The following is a 15,540-nucleotide window of genomic DNA, read 5'->3' on the forward strand; positions in this document are numbered from 1 at the left end:
ACATATATCTTCACAACCGGTCACAAATATATAGTTTCATCTTATTCTTTTTTAAAGAAAAATTATTTCCTGAAACAGCACTGTAGGTTTAGCTAACCGAGGGCATGTAGTGTATTTGTTGGGGACTAGTTTCAACAGTGGATTATTACAGGTTCACAAATATATACACTTTAAATACCACAAGACAATTTTTTCTGCATAGATGGAGACACACTTGTTGTACCGATAATGGACATTTTCACGGCAGACATTTTGACATGTCAAAGCAGGAAAAGAAGGTGTAGCTAATCACATTGATAATTGGTTGTATCCCATTTAGGTGAGCTAGTTCCAGGGGGTTGTATGGTATATGCTGGCTCACTGAAGAGGACTTCCTGGAACTGTTAATGTCTGTGCTTCCACCCTTTGCTTTTCCCGCTGTGACGGCTCAAAATGTCTGCTGTAAAAAGGTACCACAATCCCCCAAATTCCCATTTGATTCTTTAGACACCCCTCGGGAAACCTTTTGCTATTGCTATCAATCGACAATGATTATTTTGCTGCTTTTTTTTTCTTCCTTTTTTAAAATTGCTGCCGTTCCGCTGTAATAAAATGTCATCACTCTTGTCAAGTGGAAATAATTATGATCCGCTCTGCCCAGTAACTGTGTGTTAAAAAGAAAACAAAAGTGTATTTTTTAACTCCTGGTCCCTATTTGACTCACCCTGGGAAGTTATTTTTAATTAGTGGGCCCCGTAGGTACAGTATATGGCACATGCACACACACACACACACACACACACATACATAAGTGGGGTTGATTCAGGTCATGAGCGGTAGGTTAGTGTGTTTCCTGAGGGTCTGCAGCAGCAGCAGCAGCCTGTAACGGTGAGTTAATGTAGTGGACTGGGAACTGAAGAGGAGTCTCTTCAAACCATGAGGGCCATATATTTGATACTGATATTTGATAATGATGCATTGTCTTCACTTCCAAATGCAATCTGTGACCTCCTCCTTTCGCCTCCTGCAGTGCACATTGGGTAACTGTGCCCTGACCATGGCCACCCTCCACACACTCCTCTTTGGCTGGAACCGTGCCTTTGATCCGGCCCAGTACCGCTTCTGCCTGCCTCCCACCTTCGTACTGGTCCTGATTCTTCCCCTCACCGTCCTGCTGGGCCGCCTGGCTCTCTGTGTGCCCTGCGTGGCCCTGCGGCTCCGACAGATCCGCCGCGGCTGGGAAAAGAGCAGACACATCCGCTTCACCCTGCCGGACGACGACTGCCGCCGCAACGGGCCGGAGGACGTCAGTAATGTGTGAGAAACACACTGTAAGAGGTGTGTGTGTGTGTGTGTGTGTGTGTGTGTGTGTGTGTGTGTGTGTGTGTGTGTGTGTGTGTGTGTGTGTGTGTGTGTGTGTGTGTGTGTGTGTGTGTGTGTGTGTGTGTGTGTGTGTGTGTGTGTGTGTGTGTGTGTGTGTGTGTGTGTGTGAGAAAAGGTGTGAAAGTAGAGCTCCTTATGTGTGCACTCATGAATATAAACACCACTCACACAGGAGATGAATGATTTATACAGCCTTGGAATGTATTGAAGGCTCGTCTCTAAGTCCCACTGCGAGATTTCAGAGATGCGTGAGCTTCTTTCTATCAAATTAGCCGGTAGTTCCTTAGAGATATTTGACCAGTAGAGCTGTGGTCGTCAACCTTATTGCACTATGCATCATCACTAATCAGTATTTAGTTCTCTAATTTATTGTTATGTATTAGTACTCTAGTTGAAGAACTATAGGAGAACAATATTAGCAGACCTGCCAACATTTACGCATTTTGCGTATTCTGCATGCATTTTGACCCTAAAGTACGCTTGTACGATTCGCTGCTCTCTAGGTACGCATTTTGTTGCATCTCGCTCTGTTGCATTTCTCCGGTTTCAGTTTCTATGCAATCTACATCTATGACGTTGATTCTGCCGCTGAGCAGCGGAGTGAAAAGCTTTCGGCCGATCAAAGCGCTGCATTTGAACCCTTCGCCCACCTGCCCTTCTAACTGTAGGCTTGCATGCCATGGTTGAACCGCCTCAAAAAAAGGTTCGGAACGATTTGTTAACAGGAAAGACAGCCTTTCCTCCACATGTCCAGGCTACCTCACAGAGACGGTATATAGTAGGGGTGGGGGAAAAAATCGATACAGCATAGTATCGCGATATTTCTCGTGGCAATACTGTATCGATACACAGGCGCCAAGTATCGATCTTTTATTATTTAAATTGCACATCAGAATTTAACTTTTTGGTAGTATAATAATAAAATCAATTGCTTATTCAGTCCACCAGATGGCGCTGTTTGTTTTCTGGTGAGGTCAGCGGGGTGACTGTCAGCGTGCAGGCGGATGTAGATAAAATAAACATGGCAGCGTCAGAGAAAGAAATCAGAAATGCACCATCTGCGTTTAAATCAAGTGTTTGGACTTTTTTCGGATTTTTTAACAAGGACAACTGAGATGGACATGAGACATGGGATTTGCAAGGAGTGTCGTATGCAAATAAAATACTCAGGGAATACCACAAACATGAGGGCTCATCTCACACGCCACCATCCAGAGTTAGCGTTAGCCGAGGACGGTAAAGCTAATGCTAAACCAGCTCCGCCGAAAAACCAACCAACACTGGACACACTTAGCTTGACAAAGCTACCTCCCAATTCAGAGCGAGCTAAGAAAATAACTCAAGCCATCGCCTACTTCATGTGCAAAGACCTGCGTCCATACAACGTTGTGGAAAATGAAGGATTTTGTCACTTGCTAAAAACACGGAACCAAGGTACGTGACTCCGTCGCTACCGCTTTTTGTACTCATTTTAATTGTAAAAAATACCTGTAGTAGCACAGCAGTGCATACCTGTTGGTATTACAGTCTAGTCCACCTTAATTAAAAATGCAAACAGTTCAGTTTGCCAGGTGTATACAACATTTATAACCTATTCATTAAAGTGCTGGTTAGTTAGTCAGCTTGACAGTCACATTTTACAGCAATAAAATTCATGTGAGATGAACAAACAGATGTTGACAAAGTTTTCCTTTGGGGACATAATAATGAAGTTGGAAAAAAGGTAATAAATTGCAATATATTGCAGAATATCGCAATATGTTTAAAATCGCAATAATATCGTATCGTGACCTAAGTATCGTGATAATATCGTATCGTGGTACCTCTGGTGATTCCCACCCCTAGTATATAGAACCTCCTCACGCGTTCTGCACCGTGTGCAAGACTGACGTCGACATCAGTCACCGAGGGGCAACAGGTAACGAACACGGTCCCGTAAACAAATAAATGGATGATGAGAAAAAAAGCGTTCATAGTGTCCATCAGTGATGGGAGTAACGCGTTACAGTTCAGTGGTTGAACTGATTTCAGAGATACATTTGCGACACGGACATTATTTTCTGGAGTTGTTTATGCTGCGTTGAAGATAGCTGTCCCGTTACTGTTCCGTGGTCGGAACCAGAACCACAGACGGTAACTGACAACATCTGTGTCCTGTCGGTGACTACAGCAATGTCACCGAGCAACTGACACATGTTGAGAATTTGATTAAATTTTAATTGGGTATTTTTAAGTAGCCTAACTCAAAAGTAACGCAAAAGTAGTCATTACAATTCAGAAACAGTAATATTGTAATATAACTAATTATTCTCAAATGACAGTAACTAGTAATCAATAATTTATTACATTTTGGAATTAACTTGCCCAACACTGGTGTCAATAGGCTAGCCTATCACACCGTCCATCCTTCCCATTAGTTGGGGGCAGTTAGAAAAGTGGTGGCTAGAAAACTAAAAGGTTTTAGAAAGGACAGGTGCTGATTAACGTCAGATAAAGGTAACAGTTAGGCTATTTATGTGATGTGATGGCAACTGACATAATGCAATGTCACCCATGTCAAATTTTTAAAAGCATATCTAAAATATCTGACCCATGTTATTTATTAACCTATAATTGTGTCTCTGTCTGGCTTCAATCTGTGCTTTTTTTTAGTCATTACTTTAGGCCTATTTAAAGTTGCTTTATGAGTAAATCGTTACTTGGACTACTTCATTTCTCTTCGGTAATCAGAAGAACGCTACTTGTTAACCTGGTCTAACTCCTCTTTAACACACACAACACACAGAAGTTTAACACAGAAGTACTTGGGCATATTTATTAGTTCTCTCTGCCTCCTGTTGGTTAGACTAACAAATATATGGGCACAAAATATTGGACAGGATATAAGAAAACATTTGTATAGTAGTTTCACTACAAGTACAGTCATTTATCCACTTCTCTACACAGTAATAATAATTTCTTGTAATCTAGAAGGTAGTGATGGGCCAAACAATGTATTTTCAGGTGGAAGAAGTTTCCGTGGGCTATGCCTCCTGTACAACAGTTTTTCAATTCAATGTTAGGAGTGATAGCAGTAATCATAGAACATTTATGGTCTACTTGTATATGGTTATGGAGTAACTAATAAATCTTGATTGGTGAAATTATATTATGTTGTATGGTGTTAGGTATCTCATAGGTTTCTCATTGGTGAGTGCAACGGTGGAGCGTATATTGGCGGTGGGCTGTCGGTGATTGGTGCGCGCGGGGGGGGGGTTGTACTCATAGAATATCTTCAAGGTTGGCAGGTCTGTATTAGCTTCTGGTTTAATTTATGTATGTAACAGTCCCTGTTACACTTCTAATGAACCTGCAGTACAACGGAGTTTTGCAAAATTCCATAAGTGAGTATTTGAAATATGATTTCTTGGCTTGTGCATTCCTGTTGGATAATTATATTTTCTTTTTGCACTTCAGGACTTCTACACAGATTATTTTTTTTTTTTTTCTGTCAGTCAGTCTTCAACATAGCCCAACATTGTTATGAGGTTTTTTACTGGCAACAATGTTTCATTTTGCTTTTAACCGCTCGTTTTGCAAAATATTGACAATTTGATGTGCTGTAATATTCATTCAAACTGTTCGGGACTGTATGGAAATTATTGGGGTGGGGAGGGAGGCATTTTATAAGATGTACCCCAATTTAAATATTTGATGTCCTCCACCATTACACAAATTAGAAGTGTAGAAGTAGCAATTACCAAATGTACGGCAAATGATGTGTACCTTTTTTATATTCTAGCCATATTTGTGTTCGAACCAAGGATTGCTGAACGTAAAGCACATGTTTTTATGCACAAGGAAATGCCAAGTAATGTATGCAAAGGAAACTTAAAGTGTCTTGGTTAATGGGCTGAAAACATGGGTCCAGAACTGAAAAAGAATTCAACATCTCCCTGTTTCTGACCATCCCTCCCCCCAAATAATTTCTGTACAGTCCCTTACTCAGGTGGTGATTATGAATTGTTCCGTGCCGAGACTGAAGCTGAAAAACACTACTGCTGTAGCTGCCACACTTGGCTGTAATGTGTCGGTTTGCAACATCTAGTACAGACAAGTTTTAGAAAATGATCATTGACACATTGCCCTCTTTACATGGTTACAATGTAATGTTGTGCTAACTGACTTGCTGATTAAGTACCCATCAGCACACATATTGAAATATCAATAGGCTGTTACAGAACTGTTTTACTGTTTTCATTATTAGCATGAAAAGCACTGTTTTCAGCTGTTGTTGTGTTTTATAATACGAGTTTTGTATTTGATCAGTTTTGTGAATTTGCCAAAGATGATTGTTATCGTTCCGTGATAGGTAGTAGTTGTCTGAATCTAAATGACTATGTCAAAGTAGTGTACTGAAATGTAAGCAGTTTCTAACCAGAAATGGGTGAATGGAAATTATTCAAATGGATATTTTGAGAACATAGAATAAACCATTTTGTTCCACATTTCTTTTCACTATTGTATTGTCTTAAATAATGGAAATAGATTTTTAAATCTTCATGCAAGGATTTCTTAATTGAGACAAAGGCTGAAATAACACACAACTATCTTCACTGTTTGAAGATTATACTAATGTCCACTGATAATGATGAAATGAAATGAAATAATAATCTAATCTCAGGTCGAACCCAAAGTGTGCAACAGCAATGAACCCACCAGATCATGAAATATGTGGATGCTGCCATCTTGTGGAGGAATATTTTTTTCCCCAGTTTTCCAAAGGTAGAAACTTTTTCTTTGACATGAATATGTACTTTGGAAAACACAAGTAATAAGAGACGTTTGGTTTTCATACAGCTCCGTCAAAACAAAGTCAACAAGTCGTGTAAAAAACAGATAACGGGTGCATAACATAAGTAAAGGATTCAATCTGTTCTTGTGTTGTTAAAAAAAAAAAAAAAAAAAAGCGTTTCTTGTCAAATATGTGAAAGAGGCTAGAAGTTTTGTTAAAAATATCTGTTTTGCAGCGCTGCAAGTGTAACTGGAAACCCCCGGTGTTATCGGTCCACTGCATACGTAGCTGTGACAGAATCTTGTTTCAACAAAAATGAATTGAAGGTAAGATGAGTATAATTATCTTACCTTGTAAAATACAAGTCATGGCAAGTGTAAGGATATAATGTATGGCAGGGCGCCCGGATAGCACAGTTGGTAGAGCGGGCGCCCATATATAGAGGTTTACTCCTCGACGCAGCGGGCCAGGGTTGGACTCTGACCTGCGGCCCTTTGCTGCCATTCTCCCTCTCTCTCCCCTTTCATTTCTTCAGCTGTCCTGTCAAAGGCCTAAAAATGCCCAAAAAAATGTATTTAAAAAAGATATAACGTATGACATAACTTAAATTGTCATATTAAACTATATCGTTCCCTTATAATTTAAAGAATTGTAAAAGTGTCAAGAAATGAGTCTTTTGCTGTCTTTGCTGGCGGTGTGGCCTTAAGGAACTACCTCCCACTTTATGCTCCTCAGCAAATCCCAGGCCAGAAAAAGGACACTACTGCAGGACGAGTTGGACAAGCAAGGAGCAGCAAGGTGTGTCAGTTTCAACCGGCAGTCATGAATGTAAGTACTCTTCTAAATTTAAGCCTTCCCTACAATGTTTCCTAGAAGATTTATGGGACTATTAAGTTATCTCTCAGGGATGTTTACTCATCCGGATTCCCATGGAGGTTGTTACAGAGCAGGAATCCCTCCGCTCAGCTACGTGTAAAGTCTTGTGTAAATGTAATGAGGGGATGATTTAGATAATTGAACAAGAGTATAAAAAAATAACCCCATTTTGCAAATAAGTAAGTCAGGTCATAAGAAGATGAGTCTGTATCAGCTTGTGTTTTGTCTGATCCTACCAGGATTCCTTTGAGCAAGCAGTAGAGGACGTGAAGATACTGAAACAAAGACCCGGCTATGGAGTGCTGGGTGAAGTGTATGGTTTATATAAGCAAGCCACAGTCGGCGATGTTAACATAGGTGAGTCTCTGTAGCGCGTAATGTTTAAGGTTTCTAACATTGTAGAATTTATATGAAAACACAAAAACGCTTTCTGTTGAGTAATCCAGTACTTATGGAAAGGGAGAGTAGCAGCAGGGTGTGGTGAGAAAGAATGCAGTTTGACAAGTTAGGTGTCTTTGTGTGAGAGACAGGGTGTTACAGTAGCCCAAAATTCTGGGCCCTGTAGAAAGGGATTTTCTATGGGCCCCTCCCACAGCTATTCATTCTAGCATCTTTCTGGGCCTTCCCTGGTGAGAGATCCCATGACTGATTTACATGAAGCGGTTTATTAAAAATAAAAAAAGTACAGTCTTACAAAAAACAAATGCAGGAAACAATTTTTGACTGTGTGTGCCCATACTGTATGACAAAAAAAGAACAATTATGAAAACGATTATTCAAAATGAGGATTTTTTTTTCAGATTAGTTTTTGGGCATTTTTAGGCTTTTTATTGACAGGACAGCTGAATAAATGAAAGGGGAGAGAGAGCGGGGAATGACATGCAGCAAAGGGCCGCAGGTCGGAGTCCAACCCTGGCCCGCTGCGTCGAGGAGTAAACCTCTATATATTGGCGCCCGCTCTACCAACTGAGCTATATGGGCGCCTCAAAATGAGGACTTTAAGGATCTGGTTTCAGATCTGAAGTATTCCTCAATAACATTAAATATTAATGGCTAAATGTGGGAAAAAAAAAACACTATTACAGGAATCAAAATCTGAAAACTACATTTCAGTGATACATTTAGTACATTTTACTCTGTTTATTTGACAGCTTTAGTTACTTAACAGATTCAAATTATAGATACAAAATAGTTGAATTAGCTTCATCGTGACCAACTGCAACAGTAGTAATATTCCTAAATATACACTAGCAAGTATTCTAGAAATACAGAGGTCTCCAGTCCAGGACCCCTACTCCTATCTCTAAATGTTTTAATGTTTTTAATTACATGCATTTTATTTTGTATTTAATCTATTAAGTAAAGGGTTCAATGATTATTTTGTCTTCACTTTTTGTATAACTTTTGTTTCCCAACAGTAAGATCTAAATGGTGGGGAAATACTGAATCATTTATTTACTTATTCATTGTTCTAAAACTATAAGCATTTTTAATGTATTGACTGTAAAAAAAGACTTCAATCAGCCTATAAAATACCCATCATATGTACGTTTTTAATAGAACGTGATAGTGATAATAGTATAACACTATATAAATTGCGTGAGCAGTTTTGACACTTAAAGTGCATTATGTTTCAGTTATTTCGGTTATTGACGGTTGCTTTTACATCCACAGGGCGTCCAGGGATATTTGACCTTGCAGGACGAGGAAAATGGGATGCATGGGAACGAAGGAAAGGTCAGATTTATAGAAGTTTTTATTTGTATATAAATAACATGAAAGATTATATGCAAAACATAAAACTGATGTATTTTACCTTACGTGGATAAAAATAGTGTTTTTGTCCTGCAAAAACTAACTGGTTTTCTTGGGTCCATTTTGAACCAACAGGTCTGTCCAAAGATGAAGCAATGGCCGCCTATGTTACGTTGGTGGAGGAGCTGAAGAAGGAATATGGTTTCTAGAATCTGTTTCTCACAAATTATTTTGTACCGTAGCTTTTTCAACATCACATTTCTCACTTCTCAATAGTAACTCAAAATTAAAGTCAGATTTGACATGCCGCTCCAATCTTGGTACTTTGTTACTGTGTAAAGCGTGATTTATGGCTTTCTCCGTAGCCTACGTAAGTGGCATGAAGTTTATATTTGTGCGTTGGTGTGTGCGTCCTGCCATCATATGTGTGTTCGTGTGTGTGTGTATGGGGAGTGTGTGGTAAAGCGAGGGAGAAGTGAGAGAGTGACGTGATTATCGTCACAGCGAGCAGTGACTCTAGAGTCACAGTGAGAGAAACAAAGTGTCTCCCCTGTTCTTTCTGACCACGGTGGGAAATCTGGCGCAAAATGAACCTAGGGGTTAATTACATATGTGTACCGAGTCGACCGTTCTCTGGGATCTGTTTTCACGCTAAGCGAATGTGACCAATTTTATCGCAAACCGCTAATTAGCTTATAACGCTAGTCGTCGGGGCAGAGGGTAAAGTAAAAAGAAATCGCTATTTCTATACCACTAACAAGGCTCAAAATAGCACCACACTTCCACGGTGGCATAATGAGGGTCCCTACATGTAAAGTAGAGTTGCATTATGGGAAATGTAGGATCACGTGTTTTTTGAGACAAAATGGACAAACGACAGGATATCTTAGCCTCTACTTCATAAATTCTAACCATTCATTTTTTATTTTCCTTTTTCTATCTGTATCATTCAAGTCCCCAAAACGTAATGGTGCAATAGTAAATAACTGTAGTACCCCCTGTAATTGGTATTCAAAAATGTAAGTATCATTTATTTTATATAGCGCTTTTCACAGATGAAAATCACAAAGTGCAAAAAATGGATATCTATATATGTGACATTTAAACATCATTGCCAAATTCATTTTAATACATTATAAGAAGAACTTCAAACAAGTGCACCTGGCAGCTTACTAACTGGGCATCTACAGTGCATTTTACATCCTTGCGTCATCAAGTAAAAACACTCCAGGGATAAGAAAACTAAGCATTTGACAGTACCACAGTATTAAACACCCAAGCTGCAGTTGTGTACTAACTGGCTGTCAGCAATAAGCCAGGATCCATTATGTATATTGACGACGAGAGTGAGAAAATGAGCCAATTCGAATCACATCTTTACAGTATCCACGGGGAGTCCACTGGCTGCCGGGCTGCCAGGAGAACAGGGCAGCAGGGAGACCTGTGTTTGGGGAGAGCCACTGTGGCTCATGGAGCCGTGATGCTGCCGGCGCCGACTGGGGAGGTGCCGAATCAGCCTCCACCTCCTCCACCTCCTCTGAAACTCATGCTGCACCTGGAAAATGTTGCACATCCCACATTTGCTCCACACTTTAACTTTTGGGAGCTTTGAGTTTAGTCTCTAATTGGCTAACGTTTCTTACCTCTCCGTTAATGAAGCAGTAGAGCACAGCAACCACAAAACCCTTTAGAGATGTGAGGAGAAACGGTTGGTGAGGGGAGTTTGATTTGTCATTATTCATTCTCTCTCTCTCTCTCTCTCTCTCTCTCTCTCTCTCTCTCTCTCTCTCTCTCTCTCTCTCTCTCTCTCATATATTCATACATACACATAATTTACCTGTGTGGATGACAGAGCCAGCTCTGCAAATGTCCATATCTGAAACACTGAGCTGCTGACTTCAACGGGTAGGAAAACAAACAGGATGTAATGCAGACCAAACAGAGCCACCAGAAAAAATGTGGATTTGATTAGCCTCCTGGTGAAAGGAAAAAAGGGAAGCATTTTTAACCATAAAATGTTTCGCTCCAGGCATACTGTATTATGTCCTTGTATTTGCATCAGTCCCTGTAAAACTGACCTGCTTGTGTTTGTACTGTTACTCGGATTAACAAAGCAAATGGGAACAATCTTTATGACCTTATCCGATGCAAAGTACATTCCTGTTCCTCAAAGACTCTGCTTTTTCACATGTAAACCACTACTGGCCTCAACTTTACATAACAGATATATAGTGTAACTGGGCAACAATCCCACAGTGTGATCACTACTCACTTGTACTGGCTGAATTCATTCCTCTGTGCATCTGGCATTCTTAGTTTGTTCACCAGTATCCTCAAAATGCCCCCAAAAAAGATGAGGTTAATCTGAAATGAGTAAAATACTATTGTTATACTATTTTGTAATGCACGTTGTTCAACATTTTGAGAATAACGCTAGTTTGCTTTCTTGCCAAGAGCTAGAATAGAAGATTCATCCCACTCATATATGTGAGAGTGGTATTGATCTTCTCATCTAACTCTTGGCGAAAAGGTGAATAACTATATTCTCCAAAATATCAATATTTTTTTTTATAATGTCTTAAAAAAAGAATGGAATTTAAGTCAAAGAAAATAAGGTTTTTACAGATATAGTCAGAAGAACTGGTACTCGAAGAATCCACCAAATCCATTCATGTCTCCTGGTTTCCCAACAGCTTTGGCAATGAAGTAAGAAATTGTTTTCAAATGACACACTTAATATATAATAAAGATAATATCAAAACTGGAAATGAATGAGTGAAACCAATTGTTAATCCCCTCACCCTTCGTCTTCATAAAAATACTTGGCGCATCCCCAGGAGACAATAACAATCAAAGGTAGACCTGTGTGATGAAATCAATCTTGGGTAAATGGAAGCAAAGACAAAAGGTGCTATATAATCAAAACATTGTATTTCTGCAGCTTTAAACTAGCACTGTGAGGCCATAGCGCGTAACAGTTAGGCCTCCTGCACCCTGCCTGCGTGGTCTGTTTTGATTTTGGCTCCCATGTTAACAGGTTAGAGCTTGTACACTGCTTGTGTGACACGCAGGCGCCGCGCCGGAAATGTGTGCGTACTAGAAATAGGACCGACGCCTATTTTTTACGCGACACACAAGCGTGTTGGAATGGTTTCCAGGCAAAATAGAATACAAAAAGATGTGTATATGTCATTTTGACACAAATACATATTAATAAATGACATGATGTTTGAAAGTCTCGAGGTTTTGACATAAATGCAAAATGTAAAAAATAAAATAATGACTGATTTTCAAATATTGCACCTGTCATTACAGAATAAAATATTCTGTAGCCTATTTTGCCGTTAATACTGCTGACGTTTTCTTTGCTGATAACAAATCAGTATATATTTATGTTTAACATTTAATTTTATCAAGGGGAAACCTAGTACATGTGGATAGACAAGGCTAGCAGCAGCGCCGCGTCAGACACGTTTCTGGTGTGAAAAGATAGAAAACGCCACGCAACAGAAACGCCAAGCTCACGCCACGCAGGCAGTGTGCAGGAGGCCATCAGATGTTATGGCTGATTTATTGCATTCATGTGACTTTTGTTTTTGTGAGAAGCAAAGAGAAAGGTGCACTTGATGTCTCCCTACCCCAGCTTAGGACGATGTACCCGGCAAGGTGTTTCTTAAGGGAGAAGAAGGAGCGGCTCACCAGGGTGAAGAGGAAGTGACCCTCCGCCAGCAGCCAGCTGTAGTTTGCCAGGATGGAGTAGTTGGAAAACATCAACACCACCTTACATGCCACCTGCCGCACAGAAAAGAAGGCTGTGTTAATCAGACACTCCTACGTAAATAAGATATAAAATAAGAACACCTTTCTGTAACTGTGTAATGTAGTAGATTAAAATGAGTATCGGCTAGTAATGTAAAAATGGGAGGGTGTGACAAAAAAAGGGTCCAAGCATCCATACATACAGGGTAGTGGTCACAGTGATAGAGCTCTTCATTGGTAAACAGCAGAGAGTCTCTGATGAAGATGAAGATGGCTCTCAGGATGAAGGAGATAAACAGCTGGATGTGAATGTGGTTCCTGGTACAGTGAAGCTTTCTGCAGAAATAGTAAGATTCAACCAATGCATTTCACTAGTCTTAGTGGAAGGAGAGAGAAAGGTGTTTTCTCACCTAAACAGACAGAATATGGTGACGGCGATGGTGAGGGAGATGAGAGAGAGTGTGTATCCGGCTGTGTACATGGTCTTCACGTAGGAGAAATACAAATGGGAGTCTGAGGACTGAACAAGGGAAAGAGAGCAGCACTTTATCACCTCCAAAACAGCATGATTTGACAATATACTGTATCTAGCGCTCCCAATAATTACAAAGATTACAATAACAGCCACCGTGCGGGGACTTGAGAAGTAACAGTAACAGTAAACTCAGATTGGACAGATAGTCTAGCTAGCTGTCTGGATTTACCCTGCAGAGATCTGAGGAGCAGTTAACCATAGTCCTCAGAAATCAACCAGAGTTTAAAATGCCAACACAAAGAAAGCAGAAGGCGACGGACATCCGGCCGAAAATAAGGGACATCCGGCGGCATTTCTGGCGGCACCTGAACAATCTCGGAAATGAAACGTCGTCGATATATCTTATTTGCTTGTATACTTTTATGGCCGAAAAGGAAGTGATGAATCTCAGGTATAGGGACCCTACTCTCTTCCCATTGGCTCACAGACCTAAGGATGCATAGAAACACTAGTTATAGTCATATACAATTCTTTCAAATCGACATATGTTAAGCTTCTCCACCACCTCAAGAGATACAGTATGTCTGTACTCTAATAGATGCAAAACGGGGTGCTTTGTGCTTCATAGCTTTCTATTAGATAAACTACACATAGTGTGTGCATACGAGTTACCACCAACCTCTCTGAGAAAGTGAAGCGTCTCATTGAAAGTGTATCCACATGCATCTTCATGTGGGACGAGAGGGTCTGTCCAGCCACTGGCAGTGCAGTTTCGATGCACTTCAGCTGCAAAACAGCAATAAAAACCTGCGTCTGTCACTGTTGTCTGAGAGTGCATTCGAGCCGGACAGGAAAATGAATGTATCCTGGAAAATATAACGTCTTATGAGGATGTTTTTTTCAGGAGTATGCATAGCACGTAGATCTGTGTTCACAAACTTGGATTTATTGGATAGTAAAAATCTGCCAAACCATTACTTTCCCTTATCAGGTGCTTCAATAAACATGTAGTTCTTTAGATAAATGATCATCTATCATCCTCATCTCTTAATAGACGTAGCACTCCAGTGTGTTACACAATGTCTCTGTGTGCATAGGCTTTTTATGGCTAAATGTTTGGATAGACACCCTGAGAGGGAAAACATGTCTTAATCCTCGATGGAAACAAATCAGTTTCCTGGCAAATAATTAACCAGTAGATAGATCTAGATAGTGGGTGACTGATTGTGTGTGTGTGTGTGTGTGTGTGTGTGTGTGTGTGTGCGCGCGCAAGAGTAGTATCTCACCTTCGGAATTGAAAAACTCTGGACATGGCTGAGAGACGGTATCCCCAAGAGAAGCAGGAGGCCAGCAGTTCAGTTCATCCCACATTCCTTGACAGTGTACACTTATATTGTTTTCTTCATAGATGGAACAAAAATTACACTTTTTTTTTCATTTTATTTGCTGGGATTGTAGATAGATAGACAGATAGTTTTATTGTCATTGCATATCTCTACACAACGAAATTAAGATGACATCAATCACTCACTTAGCAGCATAACGGATAGAAGGATAAAAAGTGACACTGTCAACACACACACACACACACACACACAAACACACAGTCACCCATTACATACAAAAAAAGAGAAATAAATATATCAGAGTAGATGTTTTAGTTGCAGGATAAAACATTACAAAACCACCATATCTGGATTAATCTTGATCCTTCAGTATAACATACATTCTGCCTCATGAAAGTCTTGGATTTCAAGGTGCATAATGTTATGGGACCACTAGATGTCACTAAAGCCACGTCAAATTTCTGTAGGTTAAAAAAGCTTAATTCAAAGATTTTATTCGTTTCGGAGATCATCGTTTCTTTCAATGGAACGCAGCAATCTCGATTCATTCAATATTCTTTAAAATAAAAGATAAACAAAAGGTGTAAAATACACACTTTAGAAACTGTACTGACTCACCTGTTGCTTTTTGTGACTTAAAAAGTAGCAGATCTGTCATACACTTTTCCTCCTCTTTCACAAGATGAACATGAGGATGACACCATGATGACGATTTTGCCTGTGAATAAGGAGACAATAATGCACTTGTTCTTAACATATATAGATTCAAATCAAACACGCATCTATGTTCTCACCTGGGGTAACAACAGCACTCCAATAAGTCCAACTTTTTTCATTGTGTCTGACGGGTTCCTTTTTTCCATCAAGATAGGTAAGGCTACCTAGGTCCAGACCTCAAGCCGCATATCTGATTATATCTGAATGAAAAGCAAGCATCCTGCCATGCAGCAGATATAGAACATCTGAAAATCAAACATATGCCTCTTTAGAGTGTCGATAATTATGCACATTATACCTTAGGACAATCTGATAAGCGCTTATCAAGGTAGTTATGATACAATCCGAACTTCCTTTCTGGACTTTCAAAATAAAGGCTTTATTCATGGGCACGTATAGGTATGAAATCGGTAAGTATATGAAATAACAGAGACTTTGAATCTTTGGTACTAATAAAGTCATAGTAAATTGTAAAA

General features: G+C 39.8%; 2 protein-coding genes across 12 annotated transcripts in view; one reads left to right on the forward strand and one right to left on the reverse strand.

Moving 5' to 3' along the window:
• Positions 1-9,087, forward strand: part of LOC114550815 (metalloreductase STEAP3) — a 160,421-nt gene extending 151,334 nt beyond the window's left edge. For 4 of the 10 annotated variants that reach the window (XM_028571697.1, XM_028571694.1, XM_028571696.1 and 1 more), the window contains exons 8-13: positions 1,010-1,296; positions 6,372-6,462; positions 6,872-6,964; positions 7,252-7,369; positions 8,687-8,749; positions 8,903-9,087. In XM_028571697.1, the coding sequence (XP_028427498.1) occupies positions 1,010-1,296; positions 6,372-6,462; positions 6,872-6,964; positions 7,252-7,369; positions 8,687-8,749; positions 8,903-8,976 (726 nt within the window). In that variant the 3' untranslated portion in view covers positions 8,977-9,087. Of the gene's footprint in view, positions 1-1,009; positions 1,318-6,025; positions 6,127-6,371; positions 6,463-6,871; positions 6,965-7,251; positions 7,370-8,686; positions 8,750-8,902 lie in introns of those variants that run through there. The other 6 variants (XM_028571703.1, XM_028571702.1, XM_028571698.1 and 3 more) reach the window with 6 other exon arrangements.
• A 690-nt stretch (positions 9,088-9,777) lies between these two features.
• sctr (secretin receptor) lies at positions 9,778-15,348 on the reverse strand. 2 transcript variants are annotated; one of them, XM_028572221.1, is made up of 13 exons: positions 15,142-15,348; positions 14,966-15,065; positions 14,288-14,374; positions 13,681-13,787; positions 12,937-13,046; positions 12,730-12,862; positions 12,406-12,559; positions 11,569-11,629; positions 11,391-11,460; positions 11,040-11,131; positions 10,605-10,743; positions 10,411-10,452; positions 9,778-10,322 (listed from the first exon to the last, which is right to left on the reverse strand). In XM_028572221.1, the coding sequence occupies exons 1-13, from the start codon at positions 15,208-15,210 to the stop codon at positions 10,137-10,139; spliced, it is 1,350 nt and encodes a 449-aa protein (XP_028428022.1). In that variant the 5' UTR covers positions 15,211-15,348; the 3' UTR covers positions 9,778-10,136. The 2 variants fall into 2 exon arrangements, with proteins under 2 accessions (XP_028428022.1, XP_028428021.1); XM_028572220.1 differs by having other exon boundaries at positions 14,288-14,401.
• Positions 15,349-15,540: the final 192 nt, after the last annotated feature.

Source organism: Perca flavescens, chromosome 24 (assembly GCF_004354835.1).
Source record: "Perca flavescens isolate YP-PL-M2 chromosome 24, PFLA_1.0, whole genome shotgun sequence".
NCBI lineage: Eukaryota > Metazoa > Chordata > Actinopteri > Perciformes > Percidae > Perca > Perca flavescens.